This window comes from Macrobrachium nipponense, chromosome 22 (genome assembly GCF_015104395.2).
Source record: "Macrobrachium nipponense isolate FS-2020 chromosome 22, ASM1510439v2, whole genome shotgun sequence".
In the NCBI taxonomy this organism is placed as follows: Eukaryota; Metazoa; Arthropoda; class Malacostraca; order Decapoda; family Palaemonidae; genus Macrobrachium; species Macrobrachium nipponense.
Window position 1 is genome coordinate 51,304,356 of NC_087213.1, and position 10,583 is coordinate 51,314,938.

The 10,583-nt window shown below is 36.4% G+C and overlaps 1 protein-coding gene across 6 annotated transcripts; it reads left to right on the plus strand.

Moving 5' to 3' along the window:
* Nucleotides 1-2,623: 2,623 nt before the first annotated feature.
* LOC135198633 (endoplasmic reticulum-Golgi intermediate compartment protein 3-like) lies at nucleotides 2,624-9,723 on the plus strand. Of its 6 annotated transcripts, none has more exons than XM_064226405.1 (2): nucleotides 2,624-2,762; nucleotides 4,653-9,723. In XM_064226405.1, the coding sequence occupies exon 2, from the start codon at nucleotides 4,760-4,762 to the stop codon at nucleotides 5,939-5,941; it is 1,182 nt and encodes a 393-aa protein (XP_064082475.1). In that variant the 5' UTR covers nucleotides 2,624-2,762; nucleotides 4,653-4,759; the 3' UTR covers nucleotides 5,942-9,723. The 6 variants fall into 6 exon arrangements, with proteins under 6 accessions (XP_064082475.1, XP_064082471.1, XP_064082473.1 ...); XM_064226401.1 differs by having other exon boundaries at nucleotides 2,670-2,921; XM_064226403.1 differs by having other exon boundaries at nucleotides 2,670-2,867.
* The last annotated feature ends 860 nt before the right edge of the window (nucleotides 9,724-10,583 follow it).

A 10,583-nucleotide genomic window follows, 5' to 3' on the forward strand; every position in this document is an offset into this window, starting at 1 on the left:
ATGAGCCGAAGAAATCGAGTTTTCTCTCAGCGTATAAACAAGACCGCCGACAAAAGATCTATCTTTTCGGTGGTCTCGGTATGAAGCACGATAATGGCTAACTTTAACCTCAAATAGAAATAAAAACTACTGAGGCTAGGCAGCTGCAATTTGGTATGTTTGATGATTGGAGATCAACATATTAATCTGCAGCCCTCTAGCCTCAGTAGTTTTTTTTTTTTCCTATATGATGCGGGCGGACAGGAAAAGTGCGAACGGACAGACAAAGCCATCTCAACAGCTTTCTTTTACGGAAAGCTAAAAAAAAAAAGACCGTGATACCTCCATCTTACTTATAGTTACATATATGCCAGTGGTATAGAAAGCAAAAAATAAATAAATAAAAACAAACAAACGTTGAGTCTATTACCCCCAGTTGTCACACGTAGAAAAAAAATAATATTAAAGAAGTCACGAAGTGTTTTAGTTCATCTCTATGTAAATGCCTATGTGTACGACAAGCCTTTCTTTTGTTTTTCTTCGGTGCCATTTGCGTCTCTATATAGCCAGTCTTTGCCGCCAAGGTTAAATGAATCCCGTGGCGGATTAATGTTTAATTAACATAGCTTTCAACAAGTTCTGCAGAAAGTGGAACTGCCGTCCTATTTTTTTTCTTTTTATTTACTGTTTTTTTTTTTTTTATAAAGCTGACCTTATATGTTAGCACGGGCTCTTGCTCATAGTGCAGCCCGTAACCGTCCTAATTAACACATTGTTCAGTCCTGGTTTGTTTATCTTGCCTTTTCCCTCATAAATTCTGATTAATCAATTCTTTTGGACTAGTTTAACACCATCCTGTACACTTGTCTACAAATGCTTATAATAGTCCTTTAGGAAATGGCAATATCATAAATGGTGAAAAAATCACAATTTATATATATATATATATATATATATATATCGAGCTACAATGTCCTTTAATATCTCATTTGCTCTACCTCGGAATTAATATATTTTCATATATGCTTAACCGAAGGGGAATTTTTTTTTTTTCTCGATAATAGACTTGCCTGGACCAGGGCGCGAACCTATGATCCTTACAAATCCAGGAACGTCAGTGAAGCTTTATCCTACTACACCACCGCGAGAGGGTAAGAGTTCATGTCGCCTCTCACCCTCATATACCTTCGCGCGCAGGTAATTAGTTGGTTTGGAGGCAGCATGAACCCACCTCGACTCCGGTAGTGTTTGTAGTGCTTTTGACAGCACGTAGCCAGTCTATAAGTCATATCACATTTCCGTGATTCATATACATATATCGAGCTACAATGTCCTTTAATATCTAATTCGCCTTCGGTTAAGCATATATGAAAATATATTAATTCCGAGGTAGAGCGAATTAGATATTAAAGGACATTGTAGCTCGATACATGTATATGAATCACGGAAATGTGATATGACTTATAGATTGGCTACGTGCTGTCAAAAGCACTACAAACACTACCGGAGTCGAGGTGGGTTCATGCTGTCTCCAAACCAACTAATTACCTGCGCGCGAAGGTATATGAGGGTGAGAGGCGACATCAGGATCCATACAGAGAGCTGGGCGACATGAACTTTTAGCCTCTCGCGGTGGTGTAGTAGGATAAAGCTTCACTGACGTTCCTGGATTTGTAAGGATCATAGGTTCGCGCCCTGGTCCAGGCAAGTCTATTATCGAGAAAAAAATTCCCCTCGGTTAAGCATATATGAAAATATATTAATTCCGAGGTAGAGCGAATTAGATATTAAAGGACATTGTAGCTCGATATATGTATATGAATCACGGAAATAAATGATAGATATATTTATATATATATTATTATATATATATATATATATATCTATATATATATTATATATACTATATATTTATATATATAACCTCTCATATTTCATACCTATCGTTTGAAAGGGCGATCTTAACATGAAACGCACCGTATCAATTGATTTAAAAAAAAATACGATTTAACAGACTGACTGAAGTGGAAAGAAGCATGTACAAATGAATTAACGTAAGACTTAACTATTTACTGAATAATTTATTCACGATAGAGATGAAAGGCCATGAAGCGCCCATAATCGTAGTTGGTTTGATAAAATGAATCTTTTCAATGTATTTATTAATATTTATGGTGTCAACGCTGTCTATTATCGCAACAAACTAACAAACAAAAATAAAAATGACTCAGAAATAACTCTAAAAACCTATAATCGTAGTTAGTTAAAAAAAAAATCGTCCTTGATAAATATATTTATGATAAAGAGTAGTCAATAACGTAAAAACAATAACGCTTGGTATTGATGAGCATCAATAACACCTATGTTCTTAATGATAAAAATTACCATTGGTAACGACGAGTGTGAATAACGCTTAAAATCTTAATGATAAAAATGACCATTGGTAACGACGAGTGTTAATAACGCTTATAATAACTGTTATGTTACAAAATAACTATAAAAATTAACCCCTTGAATTTATTACCTGCCCATTGGAGTAGGGTAACGACGAGTGTCAATAACGCATATACTCTTAATGATAAAAAACGCTTATAATAACTGTTATCTTATAAAATAACTAAAAAAAGAAACTTTACATTTAATATCAGCCCATTGGAGTAGTAAGATGGCAGCCAAGAAATAAGCCACACAACACGACGTCTAGAACTTGTCATACCATCTCCGTGGTTACACCTTGTTGACAATAAACAAATTGGGGAGGTCCACGTAATCAACATCAAAAGGTCCTGCCGACACGAAGACGGGTTTGTTTTTTGGCGCCGGAAGTAATAATTAACCCCCTCCCCCATGTTACACTTCTGAGAAGCCTTCGGCGGTTGAGTGAGAGAGTGAGTCGTCTTCTTCCTCGGCTCCTACCTAGGTACCTACTTTCGTTCGGATAGGTAGGCTAGTACTACCTACCTAGCCTATAGGTAGTAGGTTACGGCCGTATCCTGCGGCAGGCTTAGGCTACTACCTACCTACTTAGTAAGTCGGATACGTCAGGCTTTGGAGGTTAGGCTACGGCAGGCTTAGGAGGTTAGGATATGGGAGGTTTACCAGATGGTTAGGCTACGTCAGGCTCAGGAGGTTAGAAGGGATAGGCTACGGCAGGCTCAGGAGGTTAGAAGGGATAGGCTACGGCAGGCTCAGGAGGTTAGAAGGGATAGGCTACGGCAGGCTCAGGAGGTTAGAAGGGATAGGCTACGGCAGGCTCAGGAGGTTAGAAGGGATAGGCTACGGCAGGCTCAGGAGGTTAGAAGGGATAGGCTACGGCAGGCTCAGGAGGTTAGAAGGGGTAGGCTATGTCAGGCACAGGAGATTAACCAGTTAAGCTACATCAGGCTGAGGAGGTTAATGGTTAGGCTACGTCAGGCTTAGAAGGTTAGACTACGACAGGATTAGGAGGTTAGGCTACACCAGGCTCAGGAGGTTAATGGTTAGGCTACAGCAACCGTAGTAGTTTAGGCTACAGCAACTGTAGTAGGTTAGACTACGTCAGGTTTGGGAGGTTAACGGTTAAGCTACGGCAATTGTAGGAGGTTGGGCTACGGCAGGCTTAGGAGGGTAAGCTTACTGGTTTAGGCTACAGCAGGCTTAGGATTATTTAGGCCTACATTAGTGACAGGGCCCATAAGCATTAATAAATAATGGTAAAACTGAAGACTACTACCGCAGCCTGGTTCCCACCAGACAGCAACCATAATGTGTATCGTCTTTTGTTTGTGTTTATGATGTTTATCATCTTATTATTTTTTATGTTTTACTGTTATCATCTTATTTTTTGGTTTCTACATTTATCGTCTTATATTTTATGTTCTTTCTTTCATCATCTTATTTTTTTGTTTCTACATTCATCATCTTATTTTTTATGTTTTTACATTCATCCCCCAAGGGGCTGGTACTGACAATTGTGCCTGTTTTGCACATAAACTGATAGTTACTGAACTAGGTGGGTGCAGAAATAGCCTTTAGTTTCACCTAAACAGTTTTCCCCCATAAAATTTAGTCGGCCGTGACCACTTTTTTTAATCTGTTATGCAACAATCTGTTAATCTCTTATAATGCTTTGGATCTTTGCTTGAACTTTTGAAGTGTGAGTTGCACAACAAAAGTTGTATTAGTTTTGAGAATGAGGAAATAGTAAAAACTAGTCACAACCTTAACTTGAGAATAGGTTCTTATAAAAATGACATGGAAGCATTACGATGCAACAATGTAACACATGAACGAACAAACAGTATTACTTGACAAACTAAAAATAAAGTTTTGAAATATACAACACTGCACATTGCAACTGTACAATGACATTTCAAGTTTCACCAAATATTACAGAAAAACAATTGGTGTGGTTTTAGTGGAAGAGGAGCAACTACTGAATATGGCAAATTATTTATAGAAACCAATTGATCATAGATGTTTTTCTTGTACGACTTGTAATTTCCAGTGTTACAATGAATGAAAATATTTTTAAATTCTACAGGAAAGCTCAGTAAAATTTATGCCATTATTCCTGATGATTTTGAAGCAAAATTATTTTACACTCTACTAGTATGTATTTAATATTATATTACAATTGAATATTATTATATATTGTGCATGGCACTGTTGTATAGTAGTTTTTTTTCTTTCAGGTTGGAATATGTGAAATCAGCAAGTAGCGAATACTAGAGAAACCTGATAAGTACCAGCATCAAGCAAATATTTTTCTTCATTTTTTATTCTACAGTATATCATTAAAATGGTGTCAATCAGTAAATCTGTAGCCGAAAAACTCCGACATCTTGATGCTTATCCGAAAACTCTTGAGGACTTCCAAGTGAAGACCTTCTCAGGTGCTGCAGTAACCATCATAGCCGTGATAGTCATGACTTTACTATTTTTATCAGAATTGTATGACTTTGTCACTCCACGCATAGCAGAGGATCTGTTTGTGGATACGACACGTGGAAGCAAACTCCGCATCAACCTTGATGTTGTTTTCCCAAGAATACCTTGCAATCTTTTAAGTTTGGATGCAATGGATCTCAGCGGTGAGCAGCATGTAAACATCCAGCATAATATCTACAAGCGCAAGCTGGATTTGGAAGGCAGGCCCATTGATGATCCTGAGAGGCAAGAACATATCGGCCATGTAGTCAAGCGAGACATTTCTGCAGACAACAAGACAACAACAGCAGAAGAAATCTCAACAGAGCCCAAGTGCGGAAGTTGTTACGGTGCAGCTGACAAGTGCTGTAACACTTGCGATGAAGTCAAAGAAGCTTACCGAACCAAAGGATGGGCTCTTCCACCTCTCAGAAACTTGGCTCAGTGTGTTGAAGAAGGGAAGTTGGTAGAGTCCACAGAGCTTCCGAAAGAAGGATGCCAAATTTATGGTTACTTGGAAGTCAATCGTGTTGGGGGAAACTTCCATCTGGCTCCAGGAAAATCATTTCAACACAATCACCTCCACATCCACGATGTTGCACAGTACAGGACGTCTGACTTTGACTTGTCGCATCGCATTCGCCACTTGAGTTTTGGCATCAACATTCCAGGGAAAACGAATCCTATGGATGGAACAGAATTTAATACAGAGAAGGGGCCCAGATCTGTAAATTATTATCTTAAAGTTGTACCTACCACATATGAAAAGGTTGATGGCTCAACACTTGCTACAAACCAGTTTTCTGTTACTCAGCACTCAAAGTCACTTCAGATGGGAATGGGTGAGACTGGTATCCCAGGTGTTTTCTTTACGTACGAGTTATCACCAATGATGGTGAAGTACACAGAAAAGAAAAAGTCTCTTGGACACTTTCTAACAGGGTTGTGTGCCATTATTGGTGGTGTTTTTACTGTAGCAGGGCTGATAGATTCTGGAGTGTATAACTTCCATAGGGCATTACAACGTAAGGTGGAAATTGGAAAGACATCGTAAGAATAAGAAAAATATTACTGTGGCATGGCAGCCCTTGCTGTGCTTTTATATTAGGCAATCAAACTCCATCATTATATGTAGAAAATAAGTAAAATTGTAAGTCTGCTTTCCTTTTAGAATACTGTTTGCAGTCATTCATTTTTTAACTTGCTTTTGAAGCATAGTTTGTGATAATGTAAAGTCGGTTTTCATAATTTGTATTTATATACTTTGATAGAAGCACCTAGTCTCTACAGTGCATCTTAGTGTGTTGTACAGATTTGTGATACTAGTCACTATATTTTTCAAGTGAAAAAGAATGTCTGTGGTCATGAAAAATTATGCAGGCTTCTCATTTTTTTCTACAAAGAAAAAGTGAAGGTGAGTCTCTATGATTTGCCAAATTATTGAACAGTAAGTCTTCTAAAAAAAAAATATTTGAATCTCATGTCAACTTTCCATAGCTGTCACCTTTCAAAAAGATGCTTCTTGACTCATGTATGTTTACAGAGACTTTAGAAAGAAACTGCATGGATGTACGCTAGCCAGATCAAAAGTTCTTGCATCCCCCTACACTTTCAAGAACACTTTGTTTCATGAGGGATTACTTTTTTAAATGGACTCAGTATTGTTCAGGAAGGACATTAAATATTTACATATCTTTTGCCACAGAACCTAATTTTAATTAAAACAATTACAGGTTTATGTCTTGAGATTGCATATTATCGAGAGCATAAATTTCGCTCTGCTTTTCAAAACTTATTACTACTAATTTTTCAAAGGTTTTGGGACACTGGTTTGTGACACACACTGTATCAGAATGAGGATTGACATTCATGTGCTGTACACACATTTGTGAGAAGACAAGGTATTGCTTGCCTAACAGTAAATGAATGTCAACATGTATGCGTAGGTCATGGAAATATAATTAAGGGTTCTATTATCATAGAGGCTATGCTAAAGAGATCCTTCTTATATAGTGTATGTTATAGGGTAAGGGAAAATACAGGGGTGTGTGGTTTGCATTTAAAGAAAGGCAGGAGGTAAACATTTATTTTATTATTGGAACCTGTGATAAGTAAAAAGTGTTATTCATTACTAGTGTGGTTAATGTTTGCTTCTTAAAAAAGAAAAAAAATTGGTTTCATGTTAATCATAATTACTTTTGGGACGGCAGGTTACATGCAAGTGTTCGCAGTGCTGTTGCTGCCGAAGAATTAGCGTACTTTCAGACACAATAGATCTTTTTGTGAATTGAAGTCACACCATTAATCAGTACAGTAATAACTGTTATCATTGAATTACCTCAAGATGATATATATCTTACCATATTTGAATGATACTCCATTTATTGTTTATGCAAAACAGTAAAACTTCTCTGGTGTTACTTCTGTTGAGTTCAGGACGTTTTGTTATGCCCTCAGTAATCGGGCTACTTTCCAGATATATGTATATATATAGTATGTAGTACAAAGAGTGAAAGGTTGGTGTGTTAGCTACTTTGCCATATGCAAGATTAATACTGACTGCCACTGTATCTATTGACCATGCAATAGTTTTGCTTTCCACATTTTTAGTTGTTTTTATCCGAAGTGTTCTTAAGGATGCCTGCAGTGTACGCTACTGTGTTTCATGTAGTCATGCCTTTTGCTGACCCCTCCCCAAAACAGGGTTGCTTCCATTTTATATTTTATGGTATTTCATATTGCCCTTGGTCTCTTGTTCAACTCTTCCACATCCAACAATCACCTTTCGCAAATTTTTCAGAGCAGCCCTTTTGGACTTCTGCAAATGGCCCAGCTGTCATGCCCATTTAGTTCTGAATAAAAATTTGAGAATTATTTTATTTACCCAAGGTTTTATGAGTCAAAGGAAGCAAAGAATTTTACAGAGTTGTATATGTATTTTAGTTTGACATTGTGCCAGAAATGTTTTCCATGTTTGTAAGTGTATGTATTGTTATTGACATGTTTGGAATCCTCCAATTTCAAGTGTAGCAGAATGTATGCTGTTGTCTAGTTTTCCATCAACAAGTTTTATCGTTGACCACCACACCTAAAACAAAATAGTTACTTTTTTCCCACTTTTTTCCCAATTGTTAGATTTGGGAGGATTTGCGGGACTTTTAGTGAGTGCTTTGCTGAAGTATTGTATGTAATATCATTGGGAACAAGGGTTCAATTCTCCATTGAAATAGGGAACATCATAAAAGGATGAGGAGGAGTAAAATTTGGACACTAAGAAGGATTCCCTTCCCTTCAGGTTATGAACCTACTTCATTAGAATATGCTGGATTGGATTGGTCTATTTACTTTCCACATGCTTTGTAGTATGATATTTTTGCTCATGCTTTTGGTAATATAAAGTATGCATATCAATAATGGCAGCCTGAGGAAGGGTTTGAGTTTTGTACATAAAATAGTGATGGATTGACATTATATTTCTAGCTGTGTGTAGAAATATTTAGGTAGTGTTTGATTGTTTACAGTTTTTTAAAAGTTTTTGAAGAAAACATTAAGTTTGGACTATATATGAAACATTTATATATTTGTTAAGTAGTAACAATTTTGATTACCTGTTTTACATTATGTGGTTTAATCTTGACTACTTAGTCACTCCATATATGCAATCATCTGATTATTATCCATCAAACTACATTTTTTTCTTTCAAATCATTATCACTGTTATTGTTCTGGTTTTAATTTAGTACCAGACCACTGAAATGCATTTCTACCCTCCTTGGAGTGGCCTAGTGTGTTATTTATATTGGAAAGCAAAAACTGGAGTAAATAGCACTCAAAGATTTTGGGCTGAAGTGATGAGATTGTACAGATGAAAAGTTAAAAGATTGGATTGGTTACTGTGTCCATTTTGCAGCACACTTTGGGCAGTACCAGATGTTCAATATGACAGTCTTTGCCATTTGGTTTTCTCCATGCCTTTAGTGTGTAGAAATGTGGCTCAGTGCCCTGCAAAATTACTTTGAAATAATTATCATTATTCACCAGATGTAGCCGTAGACTTTGCATTATTGAAGTATTGAGTACTATGTAGTATACTAATGTCAAATTCTGCAGTGAGTAATATTACATTGGATTCTAAATAACCACATTCCTCAGTACATCTCATCTCGTTCCATGAATTATGTTTGTCAAAATTTATACATTTCTTGTGAAACCATATACTACTACATTTAACTATATTTTCCTTCATACACTATTAAATGCATATTAATATACTTGGTTGTGAGGTTTGACATAACTATGAAATATTTCACTGGTTTATAGATTATTGTAATGTGAAACGGAGGTTCATACTGTTCACAATTTATGATAGTCACAGTTACCATAGAGAAAGAGGCTGATTGGGTAGAATCTAGCTGCAGTCCATTCATGTTCAGGTTTCCAAAGTGAATCTTGCCACCTTTGGATATTTTATTGCCTTAAGTTTTACCTTATGGTTTAAACAAGTTTGTCTTCAAGTTTCAGTAATTACACAATAATAATCAGTAGCCTTGTAATGCTATGCAGGTACTGAACTCTTGCATAACTTGGTCGTTCAACTTGGTATCATTGTTAACAAGGATTTTGCTATTTCCACTCATTCTACCTAACTGGTTGTAAGCAGTAATAATTTCTGGGACAATATTTATTCAATCTGAGGGATCAGTTTGGGCTTCCTCAGATATTTACACAATGTCCATGGAACACTGCATTGTCTTTGTAGAGAGTGATTGTAAATGACACTATTGCTGTTTTATTTCTTGAAACTGTATATGATTCTGAATGAAGTTTTATACTAAAGTGTGTGTATCATTGTCCCTTTGACATGTATAAGAATTATTAACGGATGAGTGTTCACTTCACATATGCACATGCTTTTGTTTCCAGTGATCAGTGCTGCTATCGTTGCAAGTAATCTAAGAATAGTCTGCTGTTTGACATATAACACTTTGATGTAAGACCATTTATTACAAGGAGATCCGTAATAACCACAATTGAATATTTGTCTCTAATAACAAGAGCTCTACAACTTATTTCTACTTGCACAGAACTCTAAGGGTCAGCAAGTATTAGGCACTGATTTGTGAGATTAGGAAGTAAGTTACCTCATAACATATAATCAGAACTTAAAATCTTGCAGCAAACTTAATTTGAGGTCTGCTGTAAACAGCAATGGGTTGCTTGCTGCATGGCTTGAGAAACAAAAACAAAAAATTAAAACTGGTTGTTCTATGGTGTTCCCTTCTGCCCATAATAGTTATGTCACATCAAAACAAAATGGTAACTGCCTCTAACATACAACACAACAGTAGGCAGATTTTCCAATCAAAATGAAAGACCAGCAAGCAATGCTAACAAAAAGTGTGCAGGCTATGAAATCCAGTACAGTAATGAACACACTTCTCAAGTAAGTCTTTTGCACAATATGAATATGATTTTTATGATTATAATGCTCACAACAGCCAAGATACTGGGCTGATCTGAACAACAGCCAAGATACTGGGCTGATCTGAAAGCCTTCACTTTGTCTTAAACTGTACAATATGATGGCAAATTATTTCAAATACCTAAATATACATATAATAATGATAATTGAATAAATCTCATACTTTCAAGTACACTAAGACAAAAATGAGTTGAAATCGCGAGACCAAAATGTT